General features: G+C 37.4%; 1 protein-coding gene across 8 annotated transcripts in view; it reads left to right on the top strand.

Annotated features, from left to right (window-relative positions):
* SLC4A10 (solute carrier family 4 member 10) overlaps positions 1–17,255 on the top strand; it is a 343,489-nt gene that overhangs the window by 83,040 nt on the left and 243,194 nt on the right. For 4 of the 8 annotated variants that reach the window (XM_061436845.1, XM_061436835.1, XM_061436787.1 and 1 more), the window contains exon 1: positions 10,486–10,778. The exons of 1 other annotated variant lie outside the window; for it this stretch is intronic. In XM_061436845.1, coding sequence (XP_061292829.1) covers positions 10,698–10,778 — 81 coding nt within the window. In that variant the 5' untranslated portion in view covers positions 10,486–10,697. Of the gene's footprint in view, positions 1–10,484; positions 10,779–17,255 lie in introns of those variants that run through there. 3 more of the 8 variants (XM_061436796.1, XM_061436853.1, XM_061436824.1) reach the window with 2 other exon arrangements.

Here is a 17,255-nt window from a genome sequence, read left to right as displayed (position 1 = left end):
AGGTTATTGATATTTCTCCCAGCAATCTTGATTCCAGCTTGTGCTTCTTCCAGCCCAGCGTTTCTCATGATGTACTCTGCATATAAGTTAAATAAGCAGGGTGACAATATACAGCCTTGACATACTCCTTTTCTATTTGGAACCAGTCTGTTGTTCCATGTCCAGTACTAACTGTTGCTTCCTGACCTGCATACAAATTTCTCAAGAGGCAGGTCAGGTGGTCTGGAATTCCCATCTCTTTCAGAATTTTCCACAGTTTATTGTGATCCACACAGTCAAAGGCTTTGGCATAGTCAATAAAACAGAAATAGATGTTTTTCTGGAAGTTTCCTACTTTTTCTATGATCCAGCGGATGTTGGGAATTTGATCTCTGGTTCCTCTGCCTTTTCTAAAACCAGCTTGAACAACTGGAAGTTCATGGTTCATGTATTGCTGAAGTCTGGCTTGGAGAATTTTGAGCATTACTTTACTAGCTTGTGAGATGAGTGCAATTGTGCGGTAGTTTGAGCATTCTTTGACATTGCCTTTCTTTGGGATTGGAATGAAAAATGACCTTTACCAGTCCTCTGGCCAAGGCTGAGTTTTCCAAATTTGCTGGCATATTGAGTGCAGCAGTTTCACAGCATTATCTTCTAGGATTTGAAATAGCTCAACTGGAATTTCATCACCTCCACTAGCTTTGTTCGTAGTGATGCTTTCTAAGGCCCACGTGACTTCACATTCCAGGATGTCTGGCTCTAGGTGAGTGACCACACCATCGTGATTATCTGGGTCGTGAAGATCTTTTTTGTACAGTTCTTCTGTGTATTCTTGCCATCTCTTCTTAATATCTTCTGCTTCTGTTAGGTCCATACCATTTCTGTCCTTTATTGAACCCATCTTCGCATGAAATGTTCCCCTGGTATCTCTAATTTTCTTGAAGAAATCTCTAGTCTTTCCCATTCTGTTGTTTTCCCCTACTTCTTTGCATTGATCGCTGAGGAAGGCTTTCTTATCTCTCCTGGCTATTCTTTGGAGCTCTGCATTCAGATGCTTATATTGTTCCTTTTCTCCTTTGCTTTTCACTTCTCTTCTTTTCACAGCTATTTGTAAGGCCTCCCCAGACAGCCATTTTGCTTTTTGGCATTTCTTTTCTATGGGAATGGTCTTGATCCCTGTCTCCTGTACAATGTCATGAACCTCATTCCATAGTTCATCAGGCACTCTATCTATCAGATCTAGGCCCTTAAATCTATTTCTCACTTCCACTCATATAATCATAAGGGATTTGATTTAGGTCATACCTGAATTGTCTAGTGGTTTTCCCTACTTTCTTCAATTTAAGTCTGAATTTGGTAATAAAGAGTTCATGATCTGAGCCACAGTCAGCTCCTGGTCTTGTTTTTGTTGACTGTATAGAGCTTCTCCATCTTTGGCTGCAAAGAATATAATCAATCTGATTTCAGTGTTGACCATCTGGTGATGTCCATGTGTAGAGTCTTCTCTTGTGTTGTTGGAAGAGGGTGTTAGCTATGACCAGTGCATTTTCTTGGCAAAATTCTTATTAGTCTTTGCCTTGCTTCATTCCGTATTCCAAGGCCAAATTTGCCTGTTACTCCAGGTGTTTCTTGACTTCCTACTTTTGCATTCCAGTCTTCTATAATGAAAAGGACATCTTTTTTGGGTGTTAGTTCTAAAAGGTCTTGTAGGTCTTCATAGAACCGTTCAACTTCAACTTCTTCAGCATTACTGGTTCTGGCATAGACTTGGATTACTGTGATATTGAATGGTTTGCCTTGGAAATGAACAGAGAGCATTCTGTCATTTTTGAGATTGCATCCAAGTACTGCATTTCAGACTCTTTTGTTGACCATACTCCATTTCTTCTGAGGGATTCCTGCCCACAGTAGTAGATATAATGGTCATCTGAGTTAAATTTACCAATTCCAGTCCATTTTAATTCGCTGATTCTTAGAATGTCGACATTCACTCTTGCCATCTCTTGTTTGACCACTCCCAATTTGCCTTGATTGGTGGACCTGACTTTCCAGGTTCCTATGCAATATTGCTCTTTACAGCATCGGACCTTGCTTCTATCACCAGTCACATCCACAGCTGGGTATTGTTTTTGCTTTGGCTCCATCCCTTCATTCTTTCTGGAGTTATTTCTCCACTGATCTTCAGTAGCATATTGGGCACCTACTGACCCAGGGAATTCCTCTTTCAGTATCCTATCATTTTGCCTTTTCATACTGTTCATGGGATTCTCAAGGCAAGAATACTGAAGTGGTTTGCCATTCCCTTCTCCAGTGGACCACAGTCTGTCAGATCTCTCCACCATGACCCGCCCGTCTTGGGTGGCCCCAGGGGCATGGCTTAGTTTCATTGAGTTAGACAAGGCTGTGGTCCTAGTGTGATTAGATTGACTAGTTTTCTTTGAGTATGGTTTCAGTGTGTCTGCCCTCTGATGCCCTCTTGCAATACCTACCGTCTTACTTGGGTTTCTCTTGCCTTGGATGTGGGGTATCTCTTCACGGCTGCTCCAGCAAAGCGCAGCTGCTGCTCCTTACCTTGGACGAGGGGTATCTCCTCACCGCTGCCCCTCCTGACCTTGAATGTAGAACAGCTCCTCTAGGCCCTCCTGCGCCCACGCAGCCACCACTCCTTGGATGTGGGGTTGTACCTCTGGCTGCTGCCCCTGGCCTCGGGCAGTGGGTAGCTCCTCTCAGCTGCCACCCCTGACCTCGGAGGCGGGGTTGCTCCTCCCTGCCGCTGCCCCTGACCTTGGACATGGGGTCAGTCCTCTTGGCCGCCGCCCCTCGGGCATGGGGTCCTCCCGGCTTCTGCCCCTGACCTTGGACGTGGGGAAGCTCCTCTCCGCCATGCTAAGTGCGCCGGTCGCAGCTGCTCGGGCAAATTGTAGTATTGCCCAAATTGTATTTTAATGATAGCTAAATCTATCAGAAAGACCATAATATCTTAATATCTTCTGCTTCTGTTAGGTCCATACCGTTTCTGTTCTTTATTATGCCCATCTTTACATGACATGTTCCCTTGATATCTCTAATTTTCTTGAAGAGATCTCTAGTCTTTCCCGTTCAGTTGTTTTCCTCTATTTCTTTGCGTTGATTTGAGATTGTACTACATACATATATTGGGATTTTGTTTTTCATTCAATATTCTATTACAGTACACATTTTCATTGTCATTAACATCTTTGTTGGTTACTAATGCATTCCATTTTGTTGTCTCATAATTTAGTTAACCTTTCTCATATTATTTCTGTTTTTTCTCTTCTAAGAATGTAGCACCAAACATCTTTGTGCAGAAACCTTCATCTGCCTATTTCTTTTGTACAGATTCTCCAAATGAAATACTAGAAAGGACTCAATGTTTTTAAGAATTGTAACATATTTTGCCAAATTACTTTGGAAAGTGAACTAATTTATACTTTAAAAAGCAAATAAATAAAAAGCAGTATTACATAAAACAAATAGATTACTTAGGTTTTCAGAGGTATTCTCTGGAATAAACATTTTTGGGGGGGAAGAGGGTCAGCTTCGAGCAACAGGAGTAGCCCCAGCATGCCACCCAGCCATACCGTGGGTGGCTCCGGAGTCTCATATATTTGTTTCATGCTAAAGATTTTATTGTAGAGGATGCTATCCTCCCATTAGTAGTCCTCACCCACCGTGGCTTGTGGGGTCAGTAGGCTGGCTATATCTGAAGTGAGTTTTTTTTAATTATATAAGTTTCTTGGGTATAACATTATAATTTGGCATCTGTGAACAAAGTGATCACCACCACAAATACAGTTACCATCCATCACCATGCACCTCCTTCATCTATTTTGGCCACACTCCAACCCCTTTCCCCCAGTAACCACTGATCTGTTCTCTGTTTCTCTGAGTTTGTTTTTTATTTTATTTTGTCTGTTTTGTCCTTTTAGATTTCACATATGAGTGAAATCCTACAATGTTTGTCTTTCTCTCTCTTACTTCACTTGGCATAATAACCCCTAGGTCTATCCATGTTGTCACAGGTGATAGGATTTGATCCTTTTTATGGTTGAGTAGTATTCCATTGCAGAGAAGGCGATGGCACCCCACTCCAGTACTCTTGCCTGGAAAATCCCGTGGATGGAGGAGCCTGGTGGGCTGCAGTCCATGGGGTCTCGAAGAGTTGGACACGACTGAGTGACTTCACTTTCACTTTTCACTTTCATGCATTGGAGAAGGAAATGGCAACCCACTCCAGTGTTCTTGCCTGGAGAATCTCAGGGATGGGGGAGCCTGGTGGGCTGCCATCTCTGGGGTCGCACAGAGTCAGATACGACTGAAGCGACTTAGCAGCAGCAGTATTCCATTGTGTATATGTACCACATCTTCATTAACAATTCACCCATTGACGGACACTTATGTTGCTTCAAGATCTTGGCTATTGTAAATAATGCTGCAATGAATGCAGGAGTTTTGAATTAGTATTTTCATGTTTTTCACTTAAATACTCAGAAGTGGAATAGCTGGGTCATGTAGTAGTTCTGTTCTTGATTTTTTTTTTTTTTTTAGGAATCTCCATACTTTTTCCATTCTGACTATACCAATTTGCAGTCCCACTAACAGTTTAGGATTTCCATTTCTTTACATTCTTCCTAACATTTTTCACATCTTGTCTTTTTGATGATAGCCATTCTAACACATGTGAGGTAATAGCTCATTGTGATTTTAGTTTGTATTTTCCTAATAATGACATGATATTGGACATCGTTTCATGTGCTTGTTGGCCAGCTGTATGTCTTCTTTGGAAAAAATGTCTGCTCAGCTACTGGGTCCATTTTCAAATCAGGTTGTTTGTTGTTGTTGAGTTGTATGAGTTGTTTATATATTTTGGGGTACTAGCTTCTTATCAGATATATGATTTGCAAATATCTTCTCCCATTCAGTATGTTGCTTTTCATTGTGATGATGGTTTCCTTCATTGTGCAGAAGATTTTTAGTCTGATGTAGTCGCATTTGTTTGGGGCTTCCCATGTGGCACTAGTGGTAAAGAACCCATCTGCCAATGCTGGTAGATGCCAGATAATGGTTCGATCCCTGGATCAGGAAAGTCCCCTGGAGGAGGGCATGGCAAGCCACTCCAGCGTTCTTCCCTGGAGAATCCCATGGATGGAGAAGCCTGCCATAAGGCAGGTTATGATCCATAGCGTCCCAAAGAGTCGGACACAATTGAAGTAACTTAGCATGCCCAGTCGCAGTTGTTTATGTTTGCTTTTAATCCCTTGTGTTTGGAGTCAAATCCTCAAAACCATTGCTAAGACTTATGTGCATTAGGTTACAGCTTGTGTTTTCCTCAAGGAATTTTATGGTTTTAGTTCTTACATTCAAATCTTTAATTCATTTTGAGTTAATTTTTGTGTATGCTGTCAGATAGTGGCCTAGCTTCATTCTTTTGAACTGAACTGAACTGATCCAGTTTTCCCAATACCATTTATTAAAGAGTCTATTGTTTCTCTATTGTATGTTCTTTGCTTCTTTATCATAAATTCATTGTACAAACACATGTGAGATTTCTATTCTGTTCCATTAATCTGTGTTTCTTTTTTTGTGCCACTACTCATAGTGTTTTGAACACCATAAGCTTCGTAGTATAGTTTGAAATCAGGGGGCATGATACCTCCAACTTTTTTCTTTCTCAAGGTTGTTTTAGCTGTTTGAGATATTTTGTGGTTCCATACATACTTTATTTTTTTTAATTATTATTTTAAATATTTATTTATTTATTTGGCCATGCCATGCAGCATGCAGGATCTTAATTCCCTGACCAGGAGTAGAACCCATGACTCCTGGAATGGAAGCACAGTCTTAACCACTGGACCACCAAGGAAGTCCCTTCACACACATCTTAGAATTATTTTTCTAGTTTTGTGAAACAGACCATTGGATTTTTGATAGGAATTGCATTGAACCTGTAGATTTCTTTGGGTAGTGTGGGGTAGTATGGACCTTTAAACAATATTGATTCCTGCATTTCATAAACACTGGATATATTTCTATTTATTTGTGTATGCATCAGTTTTTTTCATCAGTCTTATAGTTATTGGTGTACAGCTCTTTCACCTTCTTGAAATATTCCTGGATATTTTATTTTTTTGATGCTAATGGTGATGCAGATATAGAGAAAAGATCTTGTGGACACAGTGGGGAAAGGAGAGAGTGGGATGAGTTGAGAGAGTAGCACTGAAACATATACATCTCCGTATGTAAAACAGATAGCCAGTGGAAATTTGCTGTAGGACACAGGGAGCTCAAACCTGGTACTGTGTGGCACCCAAGAGGGGTGGTTGATTCATGGTGATGCATCGCAGAAACCAGCACAATTTTGTAAAGCAATTATCCTCCAGTTAAAAAGAAAATTGAAAAAAGAGAATGTTATATCAATTTGTCTTTCTAATAGTTCACTATGAATGAATAGAAATGCCAAAGATTTCTGTATCTTGATGTATCTTCTGGCTTTACTGAATTTATTTATTATTTCTAACAGATTTTGGAGGGTTCCATCTTTAGGGTTTTCTATATATAATACCATGTCAGCTGCAAATAGAGAGTGTTTTACTTCTTTCTTTCCAATTTGGTTGCCCACTACTTTTTCTTGCTGAATTGCTGTGGCTAGGAATTCCAATTCTTTGTTGAAGAGAAGTGGCAAGAGTGAGCATCCATATTTTTCCTGATCTTAGAGGAAAAGATTTCAAATTTTCACCATTGAGAATAACATTAACTGCTGGTTTTCCATATATGTTTTTCTTATTATGTTGAGGTACATTCCCTCTATGGTTTGTTCTCTGTATCTGTGAGTCTGCTTCTTTATTGTTAAAATTTGTATGGAAACACAAAAGACCCTGCATAGCCAAAACAATTTTGAGAAAAAAAGAACACAGCTGGAGGAATCATGATCCCTGACTTCAGACTACTACAAAGCTATAATAATCAAAACAATATGGTTCTGGCATAAACCAGATATATAGAGCAATGAAACAGGATAGAGCCTAGAAACAAACCCATGTACTTACGGTCATTTAATCTACAACAAAGGAGGCAATAGTATACAATGGAGAAGAGACAGTCTCTTCAATAAATGTTGCTAGGAAAGCTGATCAGATACATGTAAAAGAAGGAAATTAGAACATTCTCTAACACCATATATAAAAGTAAACATAAAATGGATTAAAGACCAAAATGTAAGACTGGATATTAAAAAACTCCTGGAGGAAAACATAGGCAGAACACAGCATAAGTCACAGCAATAATTTTTGGATCCACCTCCTAAAGTAAAGGAAATAAAAGCAAAACTAAACAACTGGGGCCTAAATAAAAGCTTTTCACAGCGTTTATTTAGGAAACCGTGAAAAAGATGAAAATACAACCTGCTGCTGATGAATGGATAAAGAAGATGTAGTATATACACACAGTGGAATACTACTCAGCCATGTAAAAAATAATTAAAATTTGCCATTTGTGGCAGCATGGATGGACTTGGAGGGCATTATGTTAAGTGAAATAAGTCAGACAAAGAAAAACAAATACTGTATGACATCACTTATATGTAGAATCTAAAAAATACAACAAAGTAGTGACTATAACAAAAAAAGAAGCCTGATCATCAGTGCTGTGACAAAGTATATGAAAGAAAAGTACAACTTTCAGTTTATTTTTTGCTTATGCATTTATAATAATTTTGCTCAAATTTAAGCACATTTTAAGAGGTCACAGAATGAATGTCAGATGAGCTTTCCTTCTCAACACTTTCTGGCTATTTTATAAAAACTAAACACATACATGTGAAATTAATGACAATACAGTGGAGCATGTGATGAAAATATATGAACTGTCAAGACGAAATCTATAATAATTTAGGAAGTTATGAATAAACCTTGACACTTCTCTCTACCTCATTTCTCACATTTAGTCTCCCATCACATTCTTTCTAACTAAAAAGTATATCTGGAATCTATCAATTTCTCTCCATCCCTACTGCCACCACTTTGGTTCAGGCCATCATTATCCCCTGCCCCAAATTATATATCTTGTCTTTTCCAGTTTTATTTTACTCAATTGATTCTCTCTCATAGCCAGAATAATATTAAACTACAAAAATGATTCTGTTTAAGGATTCCCATTCCCCTGAAGTTTAAGTCCATTCTCTTCAAATGGTTTCTGAAGAGTCCTGTGATTAGACCTTGGTTTACCTTTCAGCCTCATCTCTTCTCTCTGTCCTACTAATGCTTCATGGTCTCATCATGCTGTATTCAGCACCCCTCAGATATCATTTACTCAAGATCTTCCCAGTTTTAACAGTAATTCCTTAGGAAGATCTTTTCTGGTCCTTAGGTTAGGGATCTGTCCTATTAATCAGTCTCATATCCCTTGATCTTCTGTCATGGCAAAGCATACTTGTTTAATTATCTGCTTTTGTGATGGCATATCTACATTGTCATGAATTCTGTAGCACAGCATCTGACACAAAGAAGATGTTTAATATTTTCCACATGAAGAAATAAATATAGGAAGGGAGATAGATGTTAAGATAGCTCTTAAAGAAAACTTACCTATTTTGATTACAATAAAAGAGTAAATACTGCATGCATAAATCATAATACATATGAGTTTCCATTCAGGTATGTCATTGTGTACATACAGCCAAAACTACAAAACATTTTGTCTGAACCTGTGCAGTTAGAGGCAGTAATTTCTTTAAGGGCATAATGTGGATCAGACCATTAAACAAGACTAATTTCTTTCTACAAATAAAAATTAGATCTATTTAAGGTATAATCATTTCCCTTAGATTTATTGAGATATAATTGACATATAACATTGTATAAGTTTAATTTGATATACTTACACATTGCAAAAATTACCACCATATGTAACTTTCAAGTATATAATACAATATGATTAACTGTAATCACTATCCTGTGCATTAGATCCCTAGAACTTATTCATCTTGTAGCTGGAAGTCTGCACTTTTGACCAACATCTCCCCTGTGCCTCTACCCATCAGCCTTTGAAAGAAGCCCAATTTTTAAGACTCATTAGTCTCCATGATAATACAAATTATGCTCAAATGTTCATCAGATGTTGTGAATGGGAGAAGGGAAGTTATACTGGTTTGTAATTGCTGCTGCTGCTGCTGCTAAGTCGCTTCAGTCATGTCCGACTCTGTGCGACCCCATAGACGGCAGCCCACCAGGCTCCCCGTCCCTGGGATTCTCCAGGCAAGAACACTGGAGTGGGTTGCCATTTCCTTCTCCAATGCATGAAAGTGAAAAGTGAAAGTGAAGTCGCTCAGTCGTGTCCGACTTTTAGCGACCCCATGGACTGTAGCCCACCAGGCTCCTCCATCCATGGGATTTTCCAGGCGAGTACTGGAGTGGGGTGCCATTGCCTTCTCCGGGTTTGTAATTAGTTTACACTTAAAAAACATTTTCTGTATAGTACTTTTAGCTATCATTAAATTTCATTTAGTTTATATCACAGGTATACACATAAAGCATTCAGAGCTATATAAAGAAAGTGTTCATTAATTCAGGCTATATATAATGTGAGGACTCTTTTAGGGTAATATGTTATATTTGGTGTCCTAATTTTACATTCAATTAAATATAATTTTAGTCTTTGTTTTATTTCTAAAACATGATCTTTTATAACATGGTAAAGAGAAAGTATTTCCATTTATAATCTTGGAGGATATCAGTTTTCTATCATCAGAGTATTTTATTAATCTTAAAATTCCTTAATTCTACTCTGTTGTGGTAAAAGAGAGCATTATAAGAATCTCAATGAACACAAATAATATGCAATGAAAAATGACTAAAAATGCCAATAACATAGGTTTAATTTCCTAGATTTAGATTTAACCATGCAGTTTTGGAATTTCATAATAGCATTTTGTGTTTTGCATATTAAGTTCTATAGGAGATTTTGTAGCTTTTATTAATAGTATAAAAATTATTTTGATTTGAAGTGTGTTGGTCTGAAAGATATGAAATAAAAATAGTTCCTGAGAATTAAAAAGTGAATATGCACTTACTTATTTATCTATCTGCTATTATACACAATTATCAAAGATTTCCAGAAGAAAAATTCATCATTTTTAGGAACTTCTAATTTTGATGGGTTGGATAAGTGATGATGCACATGGTTTGGAAGAAAGAGTCCTTTAAGAGAGAGTACAATGTTGCTTCTTAAATCATTAAAGCTTAGTCATAGGTGGAGAAAATTGCCCAATAATTAAGAACTAACGCTTTAACATGGCAACAGATGCATTGGACAGTTAATTAAATAGAACATTGCTTATTTGTAAAGAAATGACAAAAAATTCAAACTTTCCTGGGCACGTGAAATCTTTATAGTATCAGAAGTGGGAAACCTGAAAGACGTGACTCATTCTCTGTTTGGATGATGCAGAATTGCTCTAAGCAGTAAGCTTACTGTTTTCAGACAGCATTAGCAGCTTCAGCACATACAACTGTGTCATCCTCTCTTAATACGCAGTGTTTATAACTGCAAAGGGGAGATGATAAACAGCATATGAGATCTGATATTTTCATGATGACTTAAACAGATACTGATGGACAGATCTGCTGTTTGATGTTTTCTTCACTAGCCCTGAAGATGCTGAGACATAGAGGTGGCTGTGATTATCTTTTGTAAGACAGGAAATGCAATCTTTAGGGATCTCTGGAAATAGAAAGGTCATGCAGTCTGGAACCTGTGAGTCTTTTCAATCTCTAAGTCATCAGGTATGACCTCATGAATTATGATGATGCTGTTAGATTGTAGAGTTACTGCTTTTTCTAGCTCATTTAGAATATATTAATCAATGTAATTGTTTATTATTAGATTCTCTTTAGGATATTTGAACAAGTAATATTTATAGTAATAGATGCCAGATAAACAATATGAGTTTTAGAAATGTGTGTGTGTTTTAAGTTTGTGTTTACTTTAGCTTTTTATGGGGAAGTGGGAAGTAAAGAAAGAGATCCTTTGTATGTGATTAAGGGCAAGGTTTTGGGCTCTACAGATTTTTCCAGATTAAACCTGAATACAGTCAAATTGCAGCTTTTATTTTGAATGATAAAAATAGCATAAATCTTTCATATTGATAAGTATACACCATAGCTAGCTGCTTATATATAGTGACATATTAAATTTTTTTATCTGGGATTTCTTAAGCATAGAAATAGATGTTACTGCCACTGTACTGTGCAACCACACACAGCAACCCAACTGTGATGAGTAGAATTATGTTTATCAGCATCTGAGCTATTTTCTTGAAATTATCTTTCAGTATCTAAATTGTTTTAAAAGGCATTGCTTTTAATTATATTTCAGATCTATTGACGTAATGATGCTTTGGTTCCTTAATGTAGAGATCTGCTAAGGCACTGCTTATAGATTAAAGCAGATAATGAATCTGTTTTTTTTTCTTTGTTTTTTTACAAAGAAATCCGGTGACGTATAAGCTTGTTTAAGATTTTTGATCCAGAGATATTCTACTTTTGCTTACTTTCATTTTCAAAATGAAAGACTTAATTATATTAAACATGTTAACTACAAAGAATAGAAAATCATCACATCAAAGAATTTGGATTTATATATTCATTTTATTCTGAAACTCTGCTATTTATTTTAAACCATTTTCACCTATCATGTTATAATGCATTTAACTTTGTTTTTTTATAGCATATCCTCAGGGTTACATGCTTGGATAAGAAGCCTTGCCTCTGTTTGACATTCAAGTTTTGAAGGAATTTTTTTTTTTTATTACACATATTTCTGCCTCAGTATTAGGGGACCTGGCAGATACTTGCCAAGGCATCCCATATTAAATGAACAAAAACAGAGAAAATGTTGCAGCATTTCTCAGAAGATAGTTTTGTATTCATGATTCCATAGCTTGATTAGGGTTTAATACCCCATCAAGGTAAAATGTTGTGTTAAATATGAATATACTTATCAAAGACTAAAATGGAAATCTGAAACAGTGATTTGATTCAGTTAAGGGGTCAGTTTCTCCTTTTTAATTAAAGCACACTAAAAATTATACTTACTGATATTGACTATTATTTTTTATATGCTATTCAGACTACTTAGCCTGCTTAGATTCTTATTAGCAGGGAAGTTTGCCATATTCTTAAGCTTGATTAATTTTGGAATGATTTGAATATACCTTTTAGTTGCTACAAAACCTGTTTAATCTGTTAGAATTTATTTCCAGTATTTGCATGTATTAGTCACTATGAGTACATTCTGTTTCTTGGCATTGCTTTGGGATTCCTCTAAGTATTGGTTTCACAACATTCTGCTAGATTTTTCACTGTGTTTGTGACCTTTTAAAAGAACCAAACCATAAAGATTTTTAGTTACTTTCTTCAGTGACACTTAAATAAGGATATCTCAATAGTTCTGTAAGGTGAAAAAATTACAGTCTTAGTCTCATTTCTTTTACAAGGTGGAGAAAAGTGTTTCTCTGTTGCTATGTCAGAGTATATAACATTAAAAAGTAAATATTAGTTAGAATGTCAGAGACATTTAATATAATGTCAATCTTTTTCCTGTACAGCAAGATGATCTTGACCTTTAGAATGGTGAAATTGATTGTAAATCTGCTCAGTAACAATTGGTCATCTTCTTTTTGTAATGGTTGCCTTTATTGGTACCATTTTATATGTGCATTTCATTATACATTGTAAAGATTTCTAAAGGTAAGCTGTCTATAAACAACTATTTGGGTAATTGTTCAATTCAGTGAGCATTATGTGAAAGCTGATCATTTGCACAGTATTGTATTTGGTGTTGAGAGGAATACGGAAAAGAAAGAGTTGTTTCCTGTTTCCAAGATTATGAGAAAATGTACATAATGAATTATGCTCATATTTTGAATTGACTTTTCAAAAGTGGTATGCTACTATCAGTTCTAATTTATTAATTGGTGAACCTTAGGATGAGTTACATATAATTCTTTTTTCCTCATGTAAATCTCTTGATATTAGAGACATTAAAGATTGGATCAAACTATAAAATCAAGCATTATATAATTTTTATAACTGCATTAACTTCTTTTATAATAAAATTATTTTTATTAGGGCATTATAAACTGTTAATAAAATTCAGTTCAGTTCAGTTCAGTCGCTCAGTTGTGTCCGACTCTTTGTGACCCCATGAATCGCAGCATGCCAGGCCTCCCTGTCCATCACCAACTCCTGGAGTTCACCCAAACTCATGTGCATCGAGTCGGTGATGCCGTCCAGCCATCTCATCCTCTGTTGTCCCCTTCTCCTCCTGCCCCCAATCCCTCCCAGGTTCAGGGTCTTTTCCAATGAGTCAACTCTTCGCATGAGGTGGCCAAAGTATTGGAGTTTCAGCCTTGTACATTGTATAAGCCATAGTCCAATTTGAGAGCAAAAATATTGGCAGCATGCAGAAGCAGGGACCCCAACAATCATTTCAAAACAGGGATGTGACCAAATTTGTGTAATTCCAGTTTGGGGGTGGTTTAGTCACCAAGTTGTGTCTGACTCTTGCGACCCCATGTACTGTAGCCTGACAGGCTCTTCTGTCCATGGGGATTCTCTAGGCAAGAATACTGGAGTGGGTTGCCATTTCCTTCTCCAGGGGATCTTCCTGACCCAGGAATTGAACCTAGGTCTCCTGCATTGCAGGCAGATTCTTTACCGACTGAGCTATATAGGTTATTATGGAAGGGGATTTTGATTTCATAGGGATTAAATTTTGGAAGTAAGGAGTTGTAAGTTTTGAACTGTTTGAGGCTAGGTAGGTCAGGGTCATTTGGGGAGTCTGTTGAATAAATTGGGGAGGATAGGATTTACCTTAGGCTCTGAGGAAGGGGACTGGGAGGAACTAGTAGGGAAGTAGACCTTAACCATCTGGCTGTTGGACATCCATGCACAACTCTCTTCTCTTTCATACCAGTGTGCTGGCTGAAAGCAGCATGGAGGTGGGTTGTTGTTCAGTTGCTCAGTCGTGTCCGACTCTTTGCAACTCCATGGGCTGCAGCATGCCAGGCTTCCCTGTCCTTCACCATCTCCCAGAGCTTGCTCATGTCCATCGAGTTGGTGATGCCATCCAACCGTCTCATCCTCTGTTGTCCCCTTCTCCTCCTGCCTTCAATCTTTCCCAGCATCAGGGTCTTTTCCAATGAGTCAGTTCTTCGCATCAGGTGGCCAAAGTATTGGAGTTTCAGCTTCAGCATCAGTCTTTCCAATGAATATTCAGGACTGATTTCCTTTAGGATGAACTGGTTGGATCTCCTTGCAGTCCAAGGGACTCTCAAGAGTCTTCTCCAACACCGCAGTTCAAAAGTATCAATTCTTTGGCACTCAGTCTTCTTTATGGTCCAGATCTCACATCTATACATGACTATTGGAAAAACCATACATTTGACTATACGGACCTTTGTTGACAAAGTAACGTCTCTGCTTTTTAATATGCTGTCTAGGCTTGTTTTCCTTCCCTGGTGGCTTAGAGGTTAAAGCGTCTGTCTGCAATGCGGGATACCTGGGTTCAATCCCTGGGTCGGGAAGATCCCCTGGAGAAGGAAATGGCAACCCACTCCAGTATTCTTGCCTGGAGAATCCCATGGACGGAGGAGCCTGGTGGGCTACAGTCCACGGGGTTGCAAAGAGTTGGACACGACTGAGTGACTTCACTCACTCAGGCTTGTTTTAGCTTTTCTTCCAGGGAGCAGGCATCTTTTAATTTCAGGGCTACAGTCACCATCTGCAGTGATTTTTGGGCCCAAGAAAATAAAATCTCTCACTGATTCCATTGTTTTCCCATCTATTTGCCATGAAGGGAAGTGGGTAGAGAAGATGCAAAAACCTTATTTCTCTGGAATCCCAGGCTGGTGCATGCTGTCCAATAATGCTTATTTTCTTGAATTAAAGCAATAGAAAATTATTTACAAGTTCTTCTGGTTTGTATAGTATGGTAGTTAAGCATCCAGACTGCCATGATCACTAGATTCAAGTCTTAGCTACACCACTTACCAGCTGTATGATTGTGGGCAAGTTACTTAACTTTTCTGGGTTTCAGTTTCCTCAGTGTGATACAGACGTAGTACTGGTGCCTGTGTCAAAGAATTGTGAAGGTCAAATGAGTTAAGACATGTAAATCACCTTATGAGTTCTGAAATATACTAAGCACACTACTGCCAATGTTACTTAGTGGCAGACTTATTATATAAATGCTTAGAGCTAGGATGAGCTATTGGTAATGGTCATTGTGAGTTTAATTTTGACCTCTCACCCTCATTCTTCTTAGCAAGTAAGAAATTCAGCTAAAAACACTTCATAACAGAAGACTACTGAGTCTTTGGGAAAGCTTAACAGCAATATCAGGTCTTTTTAAAAAAATACTAGTTAGAGATTAAAATTAAGGAGTAAAAATCAAGGTTTAAATAAAATAATAGAGAGGTTATAGAGCTTAGGTTTAATGACCTGAGTTATTTTTTAAATCATAAAAAATATCCTTGATGAAGACTCTTCACTCATATTTATACATAGCTTGTTTTAGTAATTTTATTTGTTAATGAAAATTTATACTCTAAATGAAAGACTAAAATGAAATATAAATACAATACTATATATGAATACAGCAGTTCAAGTTCCTGTTTGATAGAGTATAATATTTTGAATTACTGATGCTTATTTAATGTAAAGACATCAATGTGCTTAAAAACTGTCAAACTCCTAAGTACACATGTGTAATTTGGTGCTTGAATGAAACCTAAATCTAAATCTTAAGTAATCTTGTGTTACATTTTGTGACATTTTTGCAGGTTAGTTCTCTTCTCTTGAGCAATTTTCTCAATGTGCAGCTATTTCCCTTGAATTGGCACAAGGTCGATCAAATTGCCGATCAAATTTCAGCACAATGCAGTTTGTTAAAGTAAACAAAAAGCCAAACGTGCAAAACCCTGTAGTATTGCAGTAAGCGCAGTACAGGGCAAGGATATAAAGACCAACAGGTCCTTGCCGTCAGGAAATCATAGACAGTGAATCATAAACACTAAATACAAATGACTATAACAGGATGTGGAAAGTAGTAAGTGCCATAGAGGTTCAAAAATGAGATGAAAGAGGCATAAATCATTCTGCTGAGTTCAGCTGGCAGAATATTTCAAGCTAAGTGAGGAGAGAGAAAGAAAAGCTAGAAGAGGAGTTGGGGAAGTATGTCAAGGGGCATATGAGGTAGACCTTGAAGACTGGCCAAGACGGGAAAAAGGTCATTTTGGGTAGAGGAAATAACATGAGCAAAAGTTGGGAGACAGAAAGCAAATAATATGTTTGAGTAGTATGGAATGGTTCATTTTGGTCTATAGCCCAGTCGGGTAACTCAGACTATCAAAGAAAAGATTTGTTGGGACCCGATAATGTAGAATCTTGAGTGTTATATTATGAATTTCTAAACTGAGAACATTTCTGTGCTGAACTAATTATTTTTGGGAGAAAATAAAATAAAAGATAAAAAAAAAAAAACAGCACCTATATTTTGCAGTCATATTCAGAGCTCTAACCCTCCTGAGACTTTGAAAATGAAAATTAAATTCCTGAGTAGATTTAGTAGTTAGTAGACAAGGTAGGGGGTAGAAGCAAAATGAAGGATTTTAATCAAATTCTCTATCAGAGTTGCACGTGAGAGTATTTCTTGGTCTGTCCACAACTACTCAGGAGTCCTAGATTTCAGACCCTAAGAGACCTCCTGCTTGTCCCTGATGTAAACTCCATTTTATTGTTAAGTAATCAGCTTTAGCTTTGGCTTTATTTTAGACATTTCCTAGACCAAGGACAATCTAGAAGGATCATTTTAATACAATGAATATGCATGTCACTATGGTGAATATTTGGATAATAAAGACTTTGTCTTAGGAAAAATTGGAAGGAGAAATTGCTACTGATAATCATGGAAGTTACAGGGATATTTAAGCTCTGCTTATTGCTAATATAGCAATGATAAAGTAAGTGTCATTGCTAATACCTCTAATATCATCTATAAATTTTCTATTCCATACACCAGAACTTATTTAGTATTGTGTGAGGTTAGCAAAAAGGCTGGGTAACATCCAAGAGCAGATCTCCCTTAGGTGTGACATCTGAGATGTGACTTTTGTTATCAGGAGGATAGCATTTGTGCAAGGGAATTGAAAAAATTGGAACTGAATACTCTTATTTAGTACATCATCCATATAAACGATG

This window comes from Bos javanicus, chromosome 2 (genome assembly GCF_032452875.1).
Source record: "Bos javanicus breed banteng chromosome 2, ARS-OSU_banteng_1.0, whole genome shotgun sequence".
Taxonomy (NCBI): domain Eukaryota; kingdom Metazoa; phylum Chordata; class Mammalia; order Artiodactyla; family Bovidae; genus Bos; species Bos javanicus.
Note: the sequence above shows the minus strand (reverse complement) of the source record. Positions and strands in the feature narration are given on the sequence as shown.